Here is a 23,022-nt window from a genome sequence, read left to right as displayed (position 1 = left end):
AGTGAGCCACGTGAATCGTTATAATTCAAAGAACTGCAAATAAAACCATTCAGTCAATTCTGTAGTCAATGTAATGTATCTCTCTACACATTTTATTTGGCTCAGGCCCTTTTTTGAAATTGACAAGACATTTTAGAAACATTATTAACATGATCTGAAATAGGATAGATTTTATTTTGACATTGTGCTTTATTTACCTAATAAATAAAACAAAAGGTATATTGTCTATGCAGGGCCGGCCCACGCTTTTAAGGGGCAGAATTGATTTTGGGGCCCCTCCGGATTTGTACAATTACCATTAACATAATATATATCATTTTTTAATTTAGCTGTAATTTCATGTGCTCTTGGGGGCCCTCTGGTGGCCACGGGGGCCTAAGCAGCCGCTTAGTTCTCTTATGCCTTGAACCAGCTTTGTGTCTTTGGTATGTTAAATGACTTAATGTAAATGTGAATGTAATTTAAGAAAGAAGTGTATAAGTTATTCTGACAAATATTTATTTTCCTCTGGGTCTGCCAATTTGTCACCACAAAACTGCAGGAAGAAAGCATCTCTAGGTGAAGTGCAAGTGATGTGAAGAAGTGAGAGGACATCTGTTTACCTGTAGAGAAAGTCCCTTATAGGTCTTATTACACAGCACATTAGCACTCACTGAAAGATGTCTACATCTTCACTCACACACACACACACACGTTTCAAAAGGGTGCTCAACTTATTGTATCATCTGTTTGATAAGTCAATTGTATAAATGTTTGCATGCTTGATGAATCATTTGAATGATTAGTAAACTTCCTACATTGTTTCCTGTTGAATATTGGGAAGTGATAATCATGGGAGTCTCAATCTGCAAACCAGGGATGGTTGTTGGAGAACCACATTTCACACATGTCCAGTCCTCTAGTGTTTACTAATATGAATGTTGTAGGGAGCTGACATAGGAAATGTTGAAATTATGTAAATCCAGAAACATTGTGTTTGAGGTTATACAAATTATTAATACCACAACCATATGTGAACCATATACCAAAAAAGCACATGTTGATGTATGGTAGGTAGCCTTAACACAGTCATATAGAGCCATACTGTTTACTGCCTGTTAATTGTTGTCAGCTCAGTTGATCTATTGTCACCTTCATCTTTAGGTTAAATCTAGAACTGAAATCATTTACCAAAACTTGGATTCATGATGCTAAATTATTCATTCATAAACAAATTATTTGACATCAATATTTCTCTCTATATGTAAATATATATATAAACATGTATTTCTACAACACAGATTCAAGGATAATAGTCATTTCAGCCAGAATTGTTTATTGAACAACAATCAAACTTTTCACTTGTCCATTCTGTCCTTGTCCTCTGTCTTCTGAGGACACAATTCTGCAGGGAAAAGAAAGACGTTGAGAATATCAACTAAAGCAGAGAATGTCTGTTTTGAAAGACATTTTGAAACAGTGAAAGTGTGTTCTAAGACTGTACTACGCTTCTCTGACAGCAATGTACCAAATAACCAACCAACTTAACTCTCCAGTAATGATGCACCCCAAGGGTTAAAGGTTGTACTGAGACTATTGGGCAAGACAGCACTCTCCATAATTGTATATGCTCTGCATTGTGTTGTGTCAGTCTCTGTCATATAACCTGCCACTCCGTCGTAGCTGAACTGTGGAGGCTGCTGGAACTTGAGGCACTCAGCTTGCTTTCTTATTGTCTCCAGCACAGAAACAGGCAGTTTGCTAGTTTTTCCTGGATTTGAGAAATCAATCACAGTAAACAGGACCAATACAAGGACATTTCAGGTAAAGTAACAAGCGGTCTCACACACACACACACACACACACACACACACACACACACACACATACACTCTACCATAGACAAGCAGATACTGGACAAGTTTCCCTCTGGATGTGACGTTGTCATGTATAATGAGGCACTCAGGGCAGGTTTGCAGGAAGCTTGCTATGTTGGTGTCATTCCCATCTGAGCAGAGAAGAGATAGAGAAGGATTAGCACTCTTCTTTGTGCTGACATAGACCTAGAAGTTAGTGGTTGAGAAGTAAGTCCTGGATCAGTGTCAGGTATAACAAGGATAGGCTGATTACACCTAATAGCTCTATAAAAAAAGGATTGCAAATGTGCATTTTTCTTTAATGCATGTGCAGTAGACTTACTGTTCACAAGGAGAGTGTTGTTGACTGCAGTCATGTTCACGGAATAAAGAACACATGTCTCCTCACTGAAAGGAGGTCCAGAAGACAGTGACCATCTCAGATAATCCTTATAATCAATTACTCACAATAATCTTAATAATTACTCATGATAACCACAGTAATGACATATATTGTGGATCATTGGACACTCATTTACAAGTGGAACTGTTATACAATGTGAAGTGACACAGGCTGTTTACCGCATGATGCCCTGTTGCAGGAGGAAGGTCTTGTTGTCTGCTACAGGGGGGAAGTTTGACCAGGTACTGTTGGTTTCCAGCAGTGTCTCTCCGGCAGTCTTATCATCACAATAAGCCTCAAGGAGGATCCATCTTCCAGAGATCTATAAGAAAAATAATTTATTTACATAACTTTATCTTTACAGTGCAAGATATGTTAGGATCGTATGATCAGAAAATATGTTATCTTTGAATCGTTCATCCTTTGTGTATGTGGTTGTATTAACAGGTTTTAACGGGTGCATGTCTTTGTGTGTATGTATGTATGTATGTATGTGTGTATGTATGTATGTATGTATGTATGTATGTATGTATGTATGTATGTATGTATGTATGTATGTATGTGTGTGTGTGTGTATGAATCCCACCTTGAAGAACTCTGATGCCTCAAGGGGCTTCACCATATCCTTACATTCCTCTGGGGTTGGAGCTGTCTCCCCACACGCTACCAGCACCGCCAGGAGAACCGCTCCACAGAGAACCCTCATGATGAAACACTTCTGTGTAGACCCAGCGAAGACGGATTCCTTCTTTAATACACACAACACAATCCAACCTCAGTGTGATTCTTCACTTGTCTTATGCTGAGGATGTTTCAGACTGAGGTTCACCACAGCCTGAGTTTCAGATTGAGCCCTCTGCCCACGCATTCATGAAATCCTGCCAGGGTTACAGGGTTCGTTTCACCTCTATTGATGGTTTGGGTTTTTATCACTGAGAGCGTTGATCTTTAGCAAAACCTTCCATGTTGATACAGGGTTGTTTATTTGACAGAACCTGGGCAGAACCTGATTTTATTGACCGTATGGTATCCCTTACAATGAGGAGAAGCACTGCTGACAGAAAACACACAAACAATAATGCACATAAATTCTGTGCTCAAGTTTCAGTCCACAGATTGTGCAATCAATCTGTGGGACTTATCTTCAGTAGAGCCTCACACAACATATTTGAATCCAGAATTGTGGAATACAGATAAAAAATGTAATGTAGTGGTTGATCCATCACTGACAACACTATTGTTGTTCTGTAAGTGTGTTCTGATAGGAAAAATATCTAAATACATGTTTTGGGTACATGAGTTGTGAGGGGTCAGGTGCAATACTGGGTCCGTTGGCACCATCTCCTGGGAGGTAGGCCCAAGGACACCTAAATTAGAGGATTGAGTAGCCAGGTGAAATACATGAACTTGATTGTGCTTTCTTTAAAAGGACCCGATTAGGTGAACACAAGGGGAAAATATGAAGGAGAACAGCGGAGCACAGAGTGGGGCTATAATACTCGTGCTGACGGCGCTTGAGGGACCGCCTGTCGTTTGTTTGTCGATAGGTTATATAATTTTGTTTTGACGTGAACCGTGTTTATTTTACCTTATCCTAGTACGGAAGTGTGCTTACTAGTTTTCTGGCTTTCCTGAAACAAAATACAACCGAAGCGTTACTGGCAATTTACAGTTTCAGTATCTCATTTTGCTGTCCTGCACCTGGGGAATGTGTGGGGTGATCTAGTATCACCAGCTAGGGAATGTGTGGGGTGATCTAGTATCACCAGCTAGGGAATGTGTGGGGTGATCTAGTATCACCAGCTAGGGAATGTGTGGGGTGATCTAGTATCACCAGCTAGGGAATGTGTGGGGTGATCTAGTATCACCAGCTAGGGAATGTGTGGGGTGATCTAGTATCACCAGCTAGGGAATGTGTGGGGTGATCTAGTATCACCAGCTAGGGAATGTGTGGGGTGATCTAGTATCACCAGCTAGGGAATTGTCACAGAGTGTTTATAAAAGGGAATTAAGGCTAGGTAATGTTTGACTTACATGTGACTTGAAAGGTGTTGTTAGAAAAGGTCATGTTGGTGACAACATTAAGACATATTCCATCACAGGAATATGAAAGAGATACAATGTTTCCTCAACATTAACTGCCAGCATATTCAATATTTGAATGATAGTGCTTGTTGACAGGCAAGAGTGACTAAGAGCTTCCTCCAAATGTAGTCAATTTCAAAACTGGCCAAATATAAAGAAAGGTTGAGCGCAGCTAGAACTACAACTGTAATGACATGAGAACATGCTTAAAATGGGGACAAAGATCTGGGAACAACAGCTTTACCTTGGGAAGGTCCTCTGGAGTAAATGTGGGTGTAAAACTGAAATCCTCCAATGCTGCTTTGCACGTGGATATTTGTAAGGATTATGGAAATGGATTGGGGGACATTCATGGCAAAGAGAACACTGCAACTACCACAGAAAGCAGACGCCTTTTCAAAAGGGGTTGAAATATTTGTCTTTTTATGAATGGTAAGTGTTAGTTACAATAATTGGGTGGTTCTTCCCCAATTTAGACAATTTTGAGTTTGTCTGAATCAATGGACTTTAACACAGCCTATGCTCTGGGAATGTTCCAATAGTTTTTTTGTTCATTGGCCAGTCCTGTCCCTGCGGTCTTTGACACTTCTTCCCACTCAGATACATAGGAAATGTCAACATTGCTGTTGGATACTACTGAATGTCAAGGTGGTCAATTGTTTATAGATTGTTTGTATTACAAAGCTTGAAAGAGGTTGCCAATTATTGAGAGTGGAAAAGGTTGTTTAACAAGTTTTGCTGACAGTTTTCCCAAACAGACAGCATATCTTTGTATATCATTTTTTACATAGTTTACTGTGGGACAATACATCATCATTCATTCTAAAGTTGTAGGTAAATGTTCCAGATTGCGTTCCTGCTTAGTTAGCTCAGGCTGTACAACCAGGTATTCTGGGCTGTTGAGGACCGACCGTTCCATGACTTGTCAGAATTTTCCAAATGTCTTGTTGAGGCATAGTCAATTAACAAATGAAGTCTCAAATAAGACTCAGACAACTCCCATTCCTCAGCACTGATATCGAGCTAAGGGGTCCATGAAGACCAGAGAAGGGACCACTGTGATTTGAACTAAGATGTGGTCCAAAGTCACTCAAACAACAGAGGGATTAACGTGAAAACCAGAATAGGAATCAAGGGAGTCACGTCGCCTTCTACTGCTTGGTTCATGCAAGTGCATGGCCAGGGCTGCTTCCCCTCTCTGCCTCTGTGTCTGTCCAGACCTTGGTCTCTTGCCTCCATCCATCTCTCCCGGAGCTCCTGCCGTCCTGTGGGCGGAGAGAAAGAGAGAGAACGGTCGTCCAGGACAGGAGCTGATGGGTTTGGGCAGTCCAGCCAATCGGTAGCCAGGGATCGAGGATACCCCTCCTCTAGGGCAGAGCCTGGGTAGGGAAACTTCCAGTAAGAATGCCCTTTGAAGAGAATGATAGAGCCTGGAGAAGTAATATTCAAACCAGATTTAGATACAGTGCATAGGTTTGTAGATACATAGATTACACATGCCTATGTTATGGTAACGCACACACACACAGCTTCTTACCATCTTGCTCTTCGCTGATCCCATTCACTCCGTCTCTAATGAGTTTTGTCCAGGTTTGACTATCCTCTTCCTGACCTCCTGACCCTGCCTCCCTGGGCTCCGCCCACACTGGTCCCTCCACTGAGTCCCAGACAAGACCTTGCTCCCCGCCTCCATTCTCTTCTGCCCCAGAACCAGCTCCAGCACTAGGCAAACCCCCAGGCCCTGACTCAGACCTGGTTCCAGCTTCTGACACCTCCCTGAGCTCAGACAGTGGTTGTGGGTAGCCCTCCTGGAGTAATAGGTCCCTAAACAGCCAGAATTGGGAGCCTGAAAAATTAAAAACACAAACATCAGTTTGCAATAGTTCCAACCACCGGCCAACCCACCAATTGACAGTGCGAGCTGGTCATCGCAACTAAACAAAAGAAGATAAATATCGAAGTCATTTACTGGTGAGGTAACAGAAAAGAATGATGTGTGTGTGTGTGTGTGTGTGTGTGTGTATGCAGTTCCAGAGGAACGTACCACTGATGAAGATTATGGCATGGTCCGAGTGTCTCTCCAGCACGGCCTTCAGGGGTGGCATGTCAGGAGGTAGACCCCCCCACAGCCTCCGCACTGAGGCTGCCCGGCCAGACACCAACCCTCCAGCACTGACCCTCCACATACTCAACCCTGAGATGGAAAGTAAGAGAGCGATAGAAAGAAATTGAGAGTGAAAGAGAGAATGTGTGTGTGGAGGTAGAAGGGGTATGCTTGCAGCTGTGAGATATGTCCCATGGGAAACAATCATGAACCCTTTCAGAAGCTACACTGAAAGCTTTAATGGGAGGAAAATCCCAGCAGCCTCTCCTACCCTTAAAAAAAAAGGTTTCTCCCCTGATCTTGGCCACGGCATCAAAGCTGGTGTTGCACCGGTCTACAGAGGGACTAGGACACAAAACAGATTTATTAATTTCTTCACATAACGCTCAAGAGATTGGTTACCATAAGACTGAAGACAGGGAACATGTTTAATAACTGAGAGGCAATATTTCCTAATATTTGCAATATTTCCTCCATTTATAATTCAACCATCCCCCCATCTCTATGTACCCAGTATAAAATTCAGGTAAAGTCATCTTCCGTAAACGTTCCATGAGGTCAGTGAGTAACCAGTAGTACCTGTGTTTGTGTCTGTGTCCATGGCCTCGATGGCGCAGCTGAGCCTCAGTGGCTAGGCGAGGGGCGTCCGAGGCCAGCAGCTGACTTCTCTTACCTGTACACACACACACAAACACACACACACATACGCAATAAGCCACACAATATGTCCATACGTACTTGACTAACCCCCCAAGAGACCTTCAGACTGACCGTAGAGGTTGGTGATGTGTTCCTGGTCGTGGGTGCCGAGGCGGTATTGGAGCGGGTCTCCTGCAGGACCCTGGTAGTAGGGCCTCATCACCGAGCGCCTCGTGGAGGAGTGGGACAGGCCCAGGGCGTGGCCAAACTCATGCACCAGAACAGTGAACAGATCTGTCCCCTCAGAGGCTGGCGAGAGGGGTGGAGACAGAGGGATGGAGACAGGGACAGAGGGGTGGAGACAGAGGGATGGAGACAGGGACAGAGGGGTGGAGACAGAGGGATGGAGACAGGGACAGAGGGGTGGAGACAGACGGGTGGAAACAGGGACAGATGGGTGGAGACAGACGGGTGGAGACAGGGACAGAGGGGTGGAGACAGGGACAGAGGGGTGGAGACAGAGGGATGGACCAGACTCATTAATGGGTAGGGTTTGAATATTTAAGATGACTCCAGTGGGTCAATGGCAGTGTGGAAGTTTTAATGCTTGTGACAGTCAGCACCTGTCACTCACCTGGCTGGCGGAAGGCCCACTCCTCCTCTGCATCCAGGTGGACCCCACCCGCTCGGGTGGGGTCTGAGGGGAAGAAGGCGTGGCCAACAGCACCCCCGGCTCCGTCAAAGGGGTAGCCGTCACCGTGGAAACCGCGGAGGAAGTCAACTTGTAAGTCGGCCATCTCGGGACCTGCCACCTGCCGGTAAGAAAAGAGGAAGTTACATGAGAGAGAGAACAAACAAGCTAGACAGGAAAACAGAGAGACCAATAGAGAGACGCACTTCATGGAACTCCAGAGGTGTTGGCTCTGCCCATACCCTCAGGGCATAGAACACCAGGGAGCGAATCGTCTCACGGGAGAGAGAAGATGTTACAGGATAGGAGCCCAGCCTATTGGTAGAATGAGAAAGGCCCTGGGTCAGAACGTACACAATGAACATCAGGACAAATCTAAAAAGCAGGGAAAGGATAGAGCTAGACTTATTTTAGTTTTAGGAATGAAAGTGAAACAGCAAATACAGGGGGATGAGAGGGATGACAAGTGAATGACGGTGACAAACCTCCAGTTGATGTTCTTGCGTGTCCACGCAACAATGGCCCGCTTCCTCCTCAAGCTCCACCCCGGGTGTAGCTGATTGGCTTGGGGTCCGGGTGTCTCCTCCTCATTGTCAGGCAAAGAACAGCGTGGTGTTTGCATCAGAGTCAGTGTCTCCTTATCTATGCAAGATAGAGATAAAGTGTGGGAAAGAGAGATAGAATGAAAGAGAGAAAGAAGATATAAATGGGGTCATTTCATAGCACCTCTAATGGGTTGCTTTGACGACTGAACAGTTTCTCTAATTTCCCACCTACAAATCCAGTCTCTTTCAGCCCTGCAAATTTCTGCATGGCTGTCACAGCATGAGTGACAGCTGTCCAGGCCTGTAGCTGTCCAGTGGAGGGGTCAGGGGGCGGAAGGTAGCCATATCGCATCAGCCAATCCTGGGGAGAAGGGAGAGAGCTGTATTGAAAGGCATAACTTAGGGCTACTACATGTCTTGAAACAATTAGTTGCAGACTAAAGAATTATAATGCTGATCATGACCATGATAGAAAATATGATTAAATAATGAAACACATTATGTAGATCTCATGTGCATTTGTTTGTGTGGACATCTATCTCTAAATGTAGGGGTATACATGCCGGACAAGGACAAAATATTTGTTCTAAAAAACATTTTAAAGTCACCAGCTTGTTTGATAGTGTATAACAATATCCTCACCACTAATTCAGAGCTCTCGTCTTTCGTTGGTGTCACCGACTCAGGGAAGGAAGGTAAAGTTGTGTCCGTTGGGGTGGCCGCGCTTGGGACTCCAACGACGGCCACCGTTAGTGTGCGCCCGCACAAACAAATCAATAACACGCGCCAAACCGCCGTCTTCATTGTGTTCACATGTTACATCAAACTTTCTTAATAAAGCGTCCTCTCTACAGTCTTCTTGCCGCGAAGATTAATAATTTCCAATGTTCAGCAACTTCGCAAGGTCATCCGTCCTCCATCGTCGTCGTTTGATCAAGGATAGTGCAGCAGCCACACGAACGGAACCTCCCGGGAAGAAGTGGCTGGTGAAACGCTCTGCACGGGGGAGCGAGCAACCCACGGCCTCGGATAATATATATCCCGTGCCTATGGACAATGAAAACCTTCCTGTAAGCTGTCATAGCGATACATTTCATGTTCAAACATGATTGTCTAAAACTTTGTGTGTGTGTGTGTGTGTGTGTGTGTGTGTGTGTGTGGGGGGGGGGGGGGGGTATTTAATCCACAACATATGGGGTTTACAAATTACAACATTCTGCACAAGCGTCACTGGAATATACATATGTGGTTGAGGGACATTATTCTTTATCTCCCACTCCCAGTTATAGAACAAGGTACAATCAGGTCGCCCATAAAACTCTGAATTCCAATTTCAGATAAAAAGTCATAATGACAGAAACGTCAATAAAGTAATCCAGGCAGGCATGGATATGTAAAACAGGCAGATGAGTCCAAGACCCATCCAATCAGGAGATGGAGTGAGATTACCATAAAATCCCAGGGAGGGAGGGAGGGAGGGAGGAGATGGGTGTTGGGTGTCTGTGTACAAGTACAAGACACTTGATCTAATTTCAAAGAAGGAAAGTGTTTGGGCTGTGTGTGGTTGGCATGTGTATGGGGGGAGGGGAATACTGAAGAGGATGTGGAGTTTTAATTAAATTAGCTGCCATCATTTAGTTAAAGAAAGAGGGCAAAATGGGAGGGCTGGAAGAAGGACAGTTGTAAAGTAATGGGATTAAAGTGGAAGAGGGTTCAGTCGATTCCTCAAGGGACTCATAGAATGAAAGATGTCTGTTGTGCAGATGAGAAATAAGAATAAAGGGATCATGAGATTGAAAGGAAAAGAGAACTGGTTAAGAGAGGTTGAGATTGAATGGTGAGGTGATGGGGGGGTACAGTGAGTGGGAGCGAGGGATTTAGTAGAGAGAGAGAGAGAGAGAGAGAGAGAGAGAGAAAGAGGGAATAGAAGACGTACTAGTGCAGTAATGTAGGTGCTTCGTTCAGAGCTGTTAATTAATTGAGTTCTTGATACTTTAATTGTAGTGGGGTGTACACGCACTTCAAAAGCCATCTGGTTAAGCACTGACAAATTAACAATGCCACAATATGGTTTACAGACCTGCTGCCGAGCACACAACACTAACATCAATGCATAGACACACCCACGTGCACACACAGACAAACAAGCAGACAAACATTTAAACTGATAACAATTTGCATGCAAAAGAATATGATGGCAATGTAACAAAGTGCAAAGTCAAATGGTGCATAAGTATCCAACTAACCCTAAATATTTACACAATAATTTTTGTCACAATCCTAACATCCTTAGATCAATGCTTACCTTCCTCTTCCTTGCTGCCTGGTGCCTCCTCCGCTGTGTCCCTTGTCTCTCACTCTTTCTCTCACTATGAGCAGATGTGCCCTTCTTTTCTCCCACCCACTTCCCCATACCTCCCTCACCAACCCCCCCCCCCTTCCCTCCCTCACTATCGCCTCATTTCCCCCCATTGCACACCCTCCCTCCCACGATGTTTCAATAGTCTACCCTGTAAACCCCCAACAACAAATCTGTGTGAGTGAGCTTGTATAACATATATGTGTGCATGGAGGGTAAAGATGGAATGTCTCGACTTCCTAAGAAGATTTGGAGTTTCTTTATCTCCCGCTTCTCTTACTTACAGGCACACACACCCGCACACATACACACACCCGCACACATACACACATACACACACCCGCACACACACACATCACATACTGTCCTGCTGTCCATTTCAGATAAATAAATTAAAAAAAAAAATACATAAAGAGATCTAACAGGAAAACACACATGATTGAAATTAATCCTTGCATTTAAAATGATAAAACAACCATTAAGCCTCAGAAAATGTTGGACTTGTATATAGATATCGACTTTTAATGTGTAACTAAAGGCTTTCCCTGTGGGATTAGTGAGAGTGGAAGAGCAAAGATGGTGTGTGTGTGTGCTCCGTATGTTTAGTGTGTGTACAGTGAGAGGCCTGGCTAGAATCGTTTTGATGCAATCCTCTTAACCAAAGGATTACAAAAATAAAGATGAAGATTTTAACTGATCTCGCCATCTCTTCTCTCTCATTCTGTCAGAGCATTGTTTATGCTATCATGCCAAATGTTGCAGAGTGAGAATCACAGACTGATGCCAGATTATGGAGTAGGTAGACCTTCAAAAGTCATTCTGGAAGCAGATGTACTCAATCCAATGAAATAGAATAGTCAAATACAGATATATATATATATATAGAGAGAGAGAGAGAGAGAGAGAGAGAGGAGAGAGAGAGAGAGAGAGAGAGAGAGAGAGAGAGAGAGAGAGAGGAGAGAGAGAGAGAGAGAGAGAGAGAGAGAGAGAGAGAGAGAGAGAGAGAGAGAGAGAGAGAGAGAGAGAGAGAGAGAGAGAGAGGAGAGAGAGAGAGAGAGAGAGAGAGAGGAGAGAGAGAGAGAGAAATGCAGGGCACAAACACATGCCTGAAAAGCTGAAAGATACAGAACAGGGAGAGTGACAAGAGAGAGAGAGGACATGCAGACAGAGAAGCATTAGAGTATATTTCCAGATGCTTAATGTCACTCTCTTGCTCTCCTTCCCTCCTTCCCTCCTAGGGTAATGTATGATTGAAAAAGCACACTCTGACTCTACCACTGTGTTATTCTAGAGAAACTGGATCCCACTGATGTAAACTCAATTCACAACCTGTCACAGTAGAGACACAACGGGATGAAATACCACCTAATGACAACATCCCCACCTCCACTCATTACACACCCATATGCACACACACAACCTCATTTGCTGAATTAACTTAACTGCCGTTCAATTACTCCTATTGACTTAGTTAAAATGCCTTGAATCTAAAGAAAGTTTGCTGTGGGCCAGACTAGGTGGGGAACATAGTTTCCAATGTCGCCTTGACGACAAGTCAGACCCACATGAATGCTGGTGGTTGGACGGGGTCAAAGGTGAGGTGTAGGAGGGGGGAGATGGGAAACGAAGTCTGTATTTTTGGACCCCTGTGGTGGGGAATGGGGGGGGGAGGGTTTGTTGGATATATGAATAGGGCTGTGTTTCTGGGAATGTCCCAATGCCCCAATTGTAGGTCCCAACTTGTTGTTGTCCCTAGCAACTGGGACACTTTTTGGGGAACATAGCGCTGCATGGAGTCTTTTGTTCATGGATGGTTTGGAATGACAGCATACCTCATCAACTCTCTATCTCTCTTTCTCTGGGCCCCAGCACTTCTGAAGACTTTGGAAATACGAGTTCACACACCCAATCGAACTAGCAATGTTGTTGCTGTGTTGCCTGTGGTTGCTATAGGCCATTTAAACAATAAATCTGCTGTGATCGACAAGCATCATGTCATGCTCCTGTGTGTGTGTGTTTATGTGTGTCAAAAGACCCTTGCCATTTGTAGGCCTAAATCGTTTTTTACTCAAATATTTCAAGAGTAACCCAACCACTTGCAGACCCCCATTGTGCTTCTGGAGACAAGCTGATTAATTAAACATCTTGGATACATCAAATGCCTGCTGTTTTTTTTCTTCAAATAATCCTTGTTTGGCAATTTAAAACTATCCACAATTCATCTGTCTGTACCCTATAGAGGAAAACTTAAGGTAGACAGTTACATGTTAAAATCTAAAGTCACAGTTTTTGCTTTGTCTGACAGTGACCAAATCCAATCCAGCAAAACGTGCAGATATGTTCAAAAGATATGGAGATGCCGGGGATTGAACCCGGGGCCTCATACATGCAAAGCATGCGCTCTACCACTGAGCTACATCCCCTACATGACTTGAGCGTAATAATTATAAATAATATTCCTTTTTACATAATAGTTGCTCGTTGGAGCAAAGCCATGGCTATGAGCCATTTTTTGTCAACTACCATAGAAAATGAATTGTGGTTCGTCGTGGCCAGAGTCATAGAGACAATTTCGTAGAGAATTTCTCTCTATGGCTCTGGTCGTGGCCCGCTCTAACTATATTTGCAGCGCCACTCAATGGTGAGCTGAGGTAGCCTGACCGGTAGCAAGCGACTAGTACCATAGAGTAGACTAGCTTCCGCTTGAGAAGGAAGAGTAGTCAGTGCGTCCAACTCTACATCCCCACCATGGCCGACAAAGCGCAGATTCAAGAAGCGATTAAAACACAAGGAGAGGTCGTCCGTAAATTAAAGACAGAAAAAGCTAGCAAAGATCAGGTCAGTATTCACATTGCGTCATTTGTGTTCCATTGTTCTGCTACGGCGAAATGCCCATTGCCTGGCTTGATTCCTTGGCACGAACACATGTGCCATCAAGTGCTAGCAGAACAGTAGCAACAGTACTGTAGCCGCAACCGGCAAGCAGGCAGCTGTAGCCAGCCTAGATGTCAGTCGAGTTGGATGAATGATCGTCGATTTGAATAGACTCTCGCCCTGCGTCAGCTGATTTTTAAATAGTTAGCTGGCGTTTAACGGCAATGCTGGAACGTGTACCAGCACTCCAGTAAGAATGTTTGCGGTGCTTTACACGTTAGCTAGGAATAGTATTAGCTTAGCCTTAGCTGGTATCTGCCTTGTTAGGTCATACACGTCATGGTTGATGGGGAACTTAAAAACTAACGTTAGAGTAGACCAGATAAGAAATGTTACAGTTTAAAACCGTTAACTGGTGGACGTATAACGTGAAAAACGACCAGACGTCAGTTATTACTTTCAGCATTGAGCAAGTCAACAGTACAGTAGCCTACATGCTAAGTAAACAGCTGACGCAATATATAGCATTTTTGGTATCATTACTGCGTTGACTAGTGCTGGCAAGTGCGCCAGTCAATGTAGTTAACTCTTCTTTCTGGTTGTTGCTGATGTGTTTGGGGTTATGCCAGAGGACTGGACCCAGGTGACACCTGTCAGGTTGCCCTTGCTAGACAGCTTTATAGTCCTGTACTAGGTGCCTGCACATCTTATCTTACAACATTGCCCATTTAGATTTCTATTAAACGTCAGGTAAGATAGATGGGATACAAGCAAGTGATTAACCTCACAGATGTCACCTATCCAGTCATGTCAGTTCTGTGATCATACATAAAACTAAGAAGGAAGGATTCATATCAACAACAAGCCAGATGGTTTCCAGGTGTGGCTGCTGGGGTCAGCATGCCTCCCCTTCTGTCTGAGTCAGTCTTCTGAGTTCTCTGATTGGCTGGTTAGTTTGACCCCTGCTTTTCATGTTTTATCCTCCATGCTGTGATGCGTCATGTACTGCACGTCCCTAGTGCTAGGGTCGCTCACCAATTTTCTCCTGTTCTTCCTGCCTGACGACAACAACATCGGCCTGGCTCTACCTTCATCATCATCTACCTCAACACCCTCTACCTCTAACGCCACTACCCGGGATTACTAATCTATGGATATATCTGGACAATATCTGTTTTGGGTGGGAAACGTCTTCCTGTTTGGCACTCATAAACTGTTGTGATTGGACGTCTTGGCGGGGTGAAACAATGCTATTGGAATATGCCTCTGCTATGATGCTGCACTCCTGAACAAACCCGCTTTTTGTCGAACACTGTTTCTGGGATGAACATTTGGGGTATGTTCTCCCTGCGTGTGTGTGTGGGACTGGCGCGCCACCGGACTTCACTATGTACCCGTTCTCTATGCACCGTGTCTGGGATGACTGTGTCTCAGGTAGGCCTCAGCTGGGGGGTGGTGGAGCATGACCTGAACTGACCTGAAGAAAGGATGGCTTTGGATTTCTCATATTTCTCAAAGCCTGTTATAGTACATGGTGTCTGAGAGTGTTTGTGTGTGTGCTTGATGCAGATTGATGAGGAAGTAGCCAAATTGTTGCAGCTGAAGGCTCAGCTTGGAGGAGATGATGGCAAACACCAATTTGTGCTCAAGACTGCCAAGGTAAATGCAAAATGGTCACATTTTTGTCTAGAGAAAAATAGGACTATTTCCAAATGTCTACGGCTCATTTTTTCTTTTCCTTTCTCCCTATAGGGCACCAGGACTACAATCCCAAACAGATGGCCATCAGAGAGAAAGTTTTCAGCACCATCGTTAACTGCTTCAAACGCCACGGAGCAGAAACCATTGACACACCTGTGTTTGAACTGAAGGTGCGTGTGAACCTTCTCTCTCTCTTACACACAAACTAAATCTGAAAACAGACAAGTCAGCTTGCTATTGCATGAAGTATGACGTTCGTATGGTCTCAAGCCGTTCTGTGTTGCTGTGTGTGTAGGAAACACTGACCGGGAAGTATGGGGAGGACTCTAAGCTCATCTACGACCTCAAGGACCAAGGTGGCGAGCTGCTGTCCCTCCGATATGACCTCACTGTATCCTTGGAGACCTAAGATTAACATCTGGCTCACTGCCTTAGTACTCTTTAGTTCGATGTTGGTAGCAATTGACTAGACCAGTAGAAAACTACTGGCAGTGGCTCAGACTGTAATAGGGGCGCTGTAAGTTATGCTGGGGCACCTCCTGAAGAACAAGATTGTTTTCTTGATTGTCGCTGTTGAAGATGGAAAGTCAACTATTATCTGCCCTTAACCCCACCCCTGTCAGGTGCCCTTTGCACGTTACCTGGCCATGAACAAGATCACCAACATCAAGCGCTACCACATCGCCAAGGTCTATCGTCGTGACAACCCCGCCATGACCCGCGGCCGCTACAGAGAGTTCTACCAGTGTGTAAGTGACGGATGACAAAAGCTCTGTCCGATTTGCCCATCGGACAACACTTGTATACTGTATGTTGTCACCACATGTATGCCATATTACGTTAGTGCTGTTAAAGCAAATTCATACAGGTTTTGCTGTCTGTGTATGTCCCTCCAGGATTTCGATATTGCAGGGCAGTACGATCCCATGATCCCTGATGCCGAGTGTCTGAAGATTGTCCACGAGATTCTGAGTGAGTTGGACCTAGGAGACTTCCGCATCAAGGTGAGAATTTCCCCTACACCCCCACACCCCTTCCACACACACACACACACACCATTTCCTCCCACCTCACTCCTTCACCCTCTCCACAGGTCAACGACAGACGGATCCTTGATGGAATGTTTGCCGTGTGCGGCGTCCCCGACGACAAGTTCCGCACCATCTGCTCCACGGTGGATAAACTGGACAAGGTAACACAGACACACGTACACACAACTGCAATTGAGCACACCGGGAGATGGCAGGCCAATGTCGCCATCTATGGGATTTTAGTTTGAAAGGTAAACAAAATCAAACTCTCATCTCTCTGTCTCTTTCGCTGTCCTGCTCCCTTCCTCTGTCTCAGATGTCATGGGAGGATGTGCGCTGTGAGATGGTGAAGGAGAAAGGCCTGTCTGAGGAGGCCGCCGACCAGATCGGGGAGTATGTCAGCATGCAGGGTGAGGCAGGAAGTGTGATCGTGCAGATACTCTTGTAAAACACTTGGTGAGCTCTTGATTTAGAAATGAAACCAATTGACTGGAACCATAAGTTCCAACTGTGACGCCATTCAATCGGAGCTCAATCAGCCCTTAATTCTTATGTAAGTTCCACCCAACCTTTGACCCAGTGTGATTGGTGCTTGTGTCACAGGGGGGCAGGATCTGGCAGAGCGTCTGCTGCAAGACCCCAAGATGTCTCAGAGCAAGCAGGCAGTCGCCGGCCTGACAGACATGAAGCAGCTCTTCAGCTTCTTGCAGCTCTTCCAGGTCACAGACAAGGTAAGGGGGTCAGCGGTGGGAAATGACAGGTCAACCCTCTCACCGTGCCGCCAACATTTATTATCCACTCTACCTCCAACCTTTTGGTGCCTCCCTCCCCCTCCTTCAAATGCCTTTCAGGATCTCCTCTCCTTTCCCCTTTTTAAGCCGCTCTCTCCCGGTCTCTCTCTCGGTCTCTCTCTCGTCCTCCCAGGTGGTGTTTGACCTCAGCCTGGCGCGGGGGCTGGACTACTACACAGGCGTCATCTACGAGGCCATCCTGACCCAGACTGGACCCATACCGCCGCCCGCGGCCGCAGAGCAGAACGGTGCCGGCGGTGACGAGGGGTCTGTGAGCGTGGGCAGCGTAGCGGGCGGCGGGCGCTACGACGGCCTGGTGGGCATGTTCGACCCTAAGGGAAGGAAGGTGCCATGTGTGGGTGTGAGCATTGGCATCGAGAGGGTCTTCTCCATCTTGGAGCAGAAGGCAGAGGTATGGGGAAGCATGGAGGTAGCTGATTTCGAGGACGTAAGGGTTTGTTAACTGTAGGCCAGTATTTTTGTTTTTTACTTTGGGTTCATTTTGCCTTGTTTCTTTGTGTAATGTATGTAGGTATGTGGGGGTCATTCACATCTTTCAGGTTATTCAGTGTGTTCCAAAGTGTTTCAGTGGTTGTGCTGTGAGTGGCAGTTCTCCAAAGCTTAGTGTTTTTAGCGGCCATACCGATCGTTAGCCCAGACTCTGATTGAGCACATCATCAACGCCCCGCATCTCCACAGGCATCAGCTGAGAAGGTGAGGACCACCGAGTCCCAGGTCATGGTGGTTTCTGCACAGAAGAACCTTCTGGAGGAGAGGCTCAAACTCACTGCCGAGCTCTGGAACGCTGGCATCAAGGTGTGAATGTGTGAGAATGAAAGAGGGCAACAAAACTGGATTATCTGAATGAAGTATCATAAGCCTCTGACTGTGTGTGCGTGTGTGTGTTCAGGCAGAGGTGATGTACAAGAAGAATCCCAAGCTGCTGAGCCAGCTGCAGCACTGCGAGGACTCGGGGATCCCCCTAGTGGCCATCCTGGGAGAGCAGGAGCTCAAGGACGGGGTGGTGAAGCTCCGCACTGTCGCCAGCCGAGATGAGGTCACACACACACACACACTGTTGCTTGATCGAATTGAGTGCTGTATCCTTGCAGTTTGAACACTGTCTTCTTGGGTCTGGTTTGTATCACAGGTTGACGTGCCAAGAGCAGAGCTAGTGGAGGAGATCAAGAAGAGGACTTCTCTAGTTTAGCCTGACGTTTCCCCCACAACTCGACTCTGCCTCACCAGATGGATCCAAAAACACAGAGCTACTTAATCAGAATGAAGGCTTCGTTTTCTGCACTTGAGTTCCCTCAACCACGGTCCTAGTACAATGACTGGCCTGCGTTCAAATGAATATTTAGTACAAAGGAGAAAAGAACTATAATCCTGTTGGACCTGGTTTGAGGGACTAACTATATTGCCCATTAATGTTTATCAGAATACCTTGAAATTTACTTCAACTCTAGGTCTGATCTCTTCACTTTAAGACTTGCGTCTGTAATAAACATGCCTGTTCTGTCAATGCCCAAAATACAGGTTAATTCAATATCTAACCAGCCAGTGTCTGCTTAATGACTGGATTCTGTTTGTATTCCTTTCTCACTCAGTTAAAGGTGGGGTAGTTGGTAAAATACGTTTAACTAAAGATTGGTGAATGGGTGTGATGTCACTAACACCACTTGCTAGAAATAATCACATCACAGGCTACTCAACCTCCTCAGTGTCTGCCGGGTTGAGAGTTTACATAAGGAAAACATCAACACATAAACAAGGACTTTCATCGTAAATCTTTTTTTTAATTAAAAGGAGAAACCAGTAAACCCAAGTGCAGGAAAAACATGCAAATTCAAAACGGTGGTTACAAAGTCACATCATACAAAAAAAGGAAAAGAAACCCAACATACAAATTAAGACCATAATTAAAACATTATTTAACATAAAAACAGTAGCAGCTGGCCTTGCTGCCAGTGAAGGGGGTGAATGATGAGTGAGGGGGATGACATTAGACCCTGCGGAGGGCCCTGATGACCTGCTCAGCAGCAGCCCGCTGAGCCTCCTCCTGCATGGCCGTGGCGCTGGGCCCGGGCAGCGTCTGCACCATCCCCGTGAAAGGGACACCCAGCCCCGGCACACACACCCGGTAGCTGAAGCGCAGGAAGCCGTCGGGAGCCGTGTTCTGGTAGAGCAGCTCGAACAAGGGAGGCCGGCCCCCGGACGCCATGCACAGCTGCTGGAGCAGCCTCACGGCATCCACTCTGCCCTGCTCCTGCCGGGGGAGGAGGGAGGGGGGGGTTGGCGGAGGTGCCAGGTGGGCGGGGCTGCCCACGGCCCGGGAGAACCCCGGGGGCAACGGGGGCCGGATGAGCCGTGGGGGCAACAGCGGAAGATGGGGGCTGTTGTTGAAGGTGCGGTGGGGTAGTTTGAAAGGTGATGGAGGGGTCTTGGGAACCCTCGGGGGGGTCTTGGGCTTAGACTTGGTTGAGGTCAGCCACTTGACAGAGATGGAAAAGCCAAAACGCTTCTTAAAGGCTGGGTAGATACAGAATAGGGGGACATTAAATCCAAAAAAGATAATGAGCATAACTTTTACACAACAAAAGTGCATGCAAAAAAGGCCTCAATGCATTTCTAAGCAATGTAGTATAGTTGTCAAATATCCTAGTCATTGATTTAAGTGCATTTCTGTTACTTAGTTGTATAAATTGCAGGTAGTAGGTATTGTTGCCCCCCCCAAAATAAAGAATTTAGTTCCTACTAAGTGAGCCTACCTTCCACCAGCACCTTTTTGGCCATGGAAGCTAAATGATGAGAGGAGTAGACCACATCAGCAGACACGCCCTCCTCCCCGAGCGACGACTTCAGGGTCACACACTTGACACCCTCAGTAAAGTCCCTCAATGCCTGCAGTGGAACACACTTTTGAAAACTTTTGATTTTGCACATTTGGTTTTTGGATCCACCCAACACACACACACACAACCACCCACACACCCACACACCCAACACACACCCACACACCCAACACACACACACACACCCAACCACCCACCCACCCAACACACACCCACACACCCACACACCCAACACACACCCACACACCCACACACAGTCCCTGACCTGCAGCAGCAGCTCTCTGCTGGTGTTGGTGGGCAGCTCCCCCAGCAGCAGCTGCCGTTTCTCTGTGCTGCGCCGTACGCTCAGACGCACTCCCGGTTCCAGGGCATGGCCGTGCAGCGAGCGGATGGCTGCAGCCGCCAGGGCCGGGCTGCCGTACTTGGCGTAGGCGAAGCCGCGGTTCTGCCCGCTGAAGTTCATCATGAGGCGGAACTCCCAGAGCGGGCCCACAGCGCTGAACAGTGGGATCAGGCGGTCTTCATAGACATCCCTGGGAATCTGACTGATAAAAATCTCGCATCCGGACCCAGGGGGGTCGCCGTGCCACACTGTAGCCACCAGGGGGAGACATGTTAACAGATCACTTAGGACAGGTGTATGTCTGCCTTGAACATGTGTTTACCTGCCTATCTAGATTAAGTTAGAGCTTTTAAATGAAAACAGATGGACTGGCTGGAACATTGTCCAAATAAATGCAAACTCTTGTAGTTTATTATTAGTTCAACGGAAATTGGTGTAAGCAACAGGTAGAGAACAATTGGAAGCTTGTGATACAAGACAATTCCAAGGGCAGGGACTGCATTATATAGGCCTAATTATCTAGTGTGGCAGTTTCCAAACAGCCAATTAGAAGGGAAGTTACCACATTGCTTACACCTGCTAAGCATCAACATCACCCACACAGGTGTGGCTTTCATTAGTAATCAGAAGGATAGCCACTTAACTAAAGCGTTTTGCTGCCATAAGGAAATTATTCAACAATCAAACGCTGGCCTCACCAGGCCAAAACATTACTTGGTAGAATCGTTTCAAATTCATAACAACACCAACCATCAGGGGGTCCTCCATATCTCCGCTGTCCGTTCACCTGGATCAATTTCATATGAGTCTGTTGCAGCCATATCTCCAGAGACTTAAGTCGTTCTGGGATAAGCACCTGGGAAAGAGGTGTTTAGGTCAAACTTCATGTTGGCCTAGTTGTGACAAAGCATTAGGTAACATCCGTGTGTGGACATTTGTATGTCTGTTTAACGTCTTAAGTCACTCACTTTTGGCCGTGAGTTTCAATTAGGAACGTGAAACCGTACTGATACTTTGCTGACAACGTGCCAATAAAATTAACTGCGTGAGCCCTCGAGTAGGCCTTATTTCAGAACAATGGCTGACTATAGTCGTCCAACAAACATTTCCCTTTAAGTTCACAAAGATAACATGTTGGATGAAGTCATCTTAGCTTTTCGTTTACAAACGAGATTTTTAAGGCGCATGCCACGTTAACCGTTTAAGTGAAACTTTGGAAAAGTTGCAACTTGCTACACGTGAAGTCAAGTAAATAAATTCTAGCCCAAGATATTATCAAACAATGCATGAATACTAAACTATCTTAATAGGCTATACCTGGTTCTTTTCAGTGCGATCCATCACAAGTTTCTCGAATATTGTTCGTAGATTGATGAACGGCACAATGATGGTACCCCGTGACATTGCAGCGAGAGGTCATTGGATAGGGGCGTAGGCCTATGAACACGTTTGGCTTTGTTGTTTGTAAAAAAAGTTTTGATTGATTGATGGTTTGTGAAGAACACCACTTCCATTTTTGCACTGTTGTATCAAAACACTGGTGACATATCTTTTTCCATTGTATTTTGGAGGCAATCACTTCGACAAATCCACCTAACTAAGTGTGGTCCCACTCTGGATGTCAGAAGCTTAACAACATATCCGCAAGATGTCAGTATTCCACCACGTATGCTGTATGTATTTTCTCATTTACCCTATCTTATCTATTAAATAACTGACCTAATCTCCACGCACAGCAGACCACCTCTCACCCTCATGCGTGCGCAAAGTGTATGCGTGTTTTGGAGGTAGCGCAGTGTCTATTATGTAATGGTTCATAAGATTTAGACAAGGGTTGGGTTTAAGGTCACGGCGCTTCGTGAGATGTACTCTGTTGGAGGCTAGGTACCGACAGGATTAGGGTCTCTTGTCTCTGAGTCTGGTGGTTATGAAAGACAGTCTCCCGCAGCTTTCTCCTCCCCATCACATCTGCACTTCAAGGGTGCGCTCTGTTACGCATCCATTTTTCATCCAGTAAAAATCCGTTTGGCCCATGTCTCAAATGTTTTATACAAGACCACCCTTGTGTGTGTGCCTCTGTGTTAGGATCACAAACAGTTTATAATTAGTTCATTTGATAGAAGGTGAAAGTAGAAAGAGAAGGAGATAGGAAACAAGGAGTCAACACTCATTGATGCCTCACTGCCTAAAATTGTCATTTCATTGCCTGGTGATTAATAAAGTGCTATCTTATTTGTGATCTCTGGGTGTTAGAAGATAGACATACACTGACTGTGGTTATGACTGGGTGCTGTTTTGGTACTGGGTGCTCTGCGTAAAGTCTTTTAAGGTAAAAAGAAAATGAGAGAGAGAGAGATCCGGGGGGAATAGATGAGACCAAGAGGTTTGGGAGACAGGAGAGATAAAGAAAGGGAGGAACACAGTTTCTTCCTATCTGACGGTTCCCAACAGAGTGCTTTACCTCAAGTATCTGGGAAGCAAAATGAATTAGTGTATCTAGACCTGGCCAGATAACGGCCCTGTTTCATGACAATCAGATTTGCATCAAGGTCTCGAACATTTTTATTGACCGTGCTCCCTGGAGTCCATCCTGAGGTGGATTTAGAAGAGATTGAAAGCGTGTGTGTTGTAGTAAGCCAGAGTGTGGATCTGTATGTGTTTATGTGTGTGTGTGTGTGTGTGTGTGTGTGTCTAGAATGGGTCTCCATTCTCACCCTTTCTTGTGTGCTTGTGTGCTTGTGTGAGAGTGTGACCTTTCCATTGAAT

General features: G+C 45.6%; 4 protein-coding genes and 1 non-coding gene across 7 annotated transcripts; 1 reads left to right on the top strand and 4 right to left on the bottom strand.

Annotated features, from left to right (window-relative positions):
- Nucleotides 1-1,294: 1,294 nt before the first annotated feature.
- Nucleotides 1,295-3,143, bottom strand: LOC124468760 (saxitoxin and tetrodotoxin-binding protein 2). The gene is made up of 6 exons (XM_047021701.1): nt 2,825-3,143; nt 2,418-2,560; nt 2,179-2,243; nt 1,877-1,987; nt 1,646-1,750; nt 1,295-1,384 (listed from the first exon to the last, which is right to left on the bottom strand). Exons 1-6 carry the CDS (start codon nt 2,942-2,944, stop codon nt 1,338-1,340), a joined length of 591 nt encoding a protein of 196 aa, XP_046877657.1. The 5' UTR covers nt 2,945-3,143; the 3' UTR covers nt 1,295-1,337.
- Nucleotides 3,144-4,580: 1,437 nt separating this feature from the next.
- mmp17b (matrix metallopeptidase 17b) lies at nt 4,581-10,673 on the bottom strand. The gene is made up of 12 exons (XM_047019660.1): nt 10,608-10,673; nt 8,945-9,349; nt 8,531-8,663; nt 8,243-8,399; nt 7,964-8,072; nt 7,701-7,878; nt 7,199-7,375; nt 7,007-7,100; nt 6,699-6,772; nt 6,368-6,517; nt 5,861-6,169; nt 4,581-5,753 (listed from the first exon to the last, which is right to left on the bottom strand). The coding sequence occupies exons 2-12, from the start codon at nt 9,104-9,106 to the stop codon at nt 5,410-5,412; spliced, it is 1,887 nt and encodes a 628-aa protein (XP_046875616.1). The 5' UTR covers nt 9,107-9,349; nt 10,608-10,673; the 3' UTR covers nt 4,581-5,409.
- A 2,339-nt stretch (nt 10,674-13,012) lies between these two features.
- Nucleotides 13,013-13,084, bottom strand: trnaa-ugc. Its single transcript has one exon. It is a non-coding gene; the product is annotated as a tRNA-Ala (tRNA).
- Nucleotides 13,085-13,348: 264 nt separating this feature from the next.
- hars (histidyl-tRNA synthetase) lies at nt 13,349-18,617 on the top strand. Of its 3 annotated transcripts, XM_047023408.1 has the most exons (14): nt 13,351-13,499; nt 14,555-14,969; nt 15,105-15,194; nt 15,288-15,406; nt 15,532-15,627; nt 15,860-15,985; nt 16,133-16,240; nt 16,330-16,428; nt 16,584-16,677; nt 16,871-16,998; nt 17,192-17,470; nt 17,758-17,874; nt 17,969-18,115; nt 18,209-18,617. In XM_047023408.1, exons 4-14 carry the CDS (start codon nt 15,314-15,316, stop codon nt 18,266-18,268), a joined length of 1,347 nt encoding a protein of 448 aa, XP_046879364.1. In that variant the 5' UTR covers nt 13,351-13,499; nt 14,555-14,969; nt 15,105-15,194; nt 15,288-15,313; the 3' UTR covers nt 18,269-18,617. The 3 variants fall into 3 exon arrangements, with proteins under 3 accessions (XP_046879373.1, XP_046879364.1, XP_046879357.1); XM_047023417.1 differs by lacking the exon at nt 14,555-14,969 and having other exon boundaries at nt 13,349-13,499; nt 15,296-15,406; XM_047023401.1 differs by lacking the exon at nt 14,555-14,969.
- Nucleotides 18,618-19,063: 446 nt separating this feature from the next.
- On the bottom strand, nt 19,064-21,660 carry dnd1 (DND microRNA-mediated repression inhibitor 1). The gene is made up of 5 exons (XM_047024515.1): nt 21,574-21,660; nt 21,007-21,112; nt 20,179-20,504; nt 19,830-19,962; nt 19,064-19,590 (listed from the first exon to the last, which is right to left on the bottom strand). Exons 1-5 carry the CDS (start codon nt 21,658-21,660, stop codon nt 19,064-19,066), a joined length of 1,179 nt encoding a protein of 392 aa, XP_046880471.1.
- Nucleotides 21,661-23,022: the final 1,362 nt, after the last annotated feature.

Source organism: Hypomesus transpacificus, chromosome 1, assembly GCF_021917145.1.
Source record: "Hypomesus transpacificus isolate Combined female chromosome 1, fHypTra1, whole genome shotgun sequence".
NCBI lineage: Eukaryota > Metazoa > Chordata > Actinopteri > Osmeriformes > Osmeridae > Hypomesus > Hypomesus transpacificus.
The sequence above is the reverse complement of the archived record's forward strand: the minus strand, read 5'-3'. Positions and strand labels throughout refer to the sequence as shown.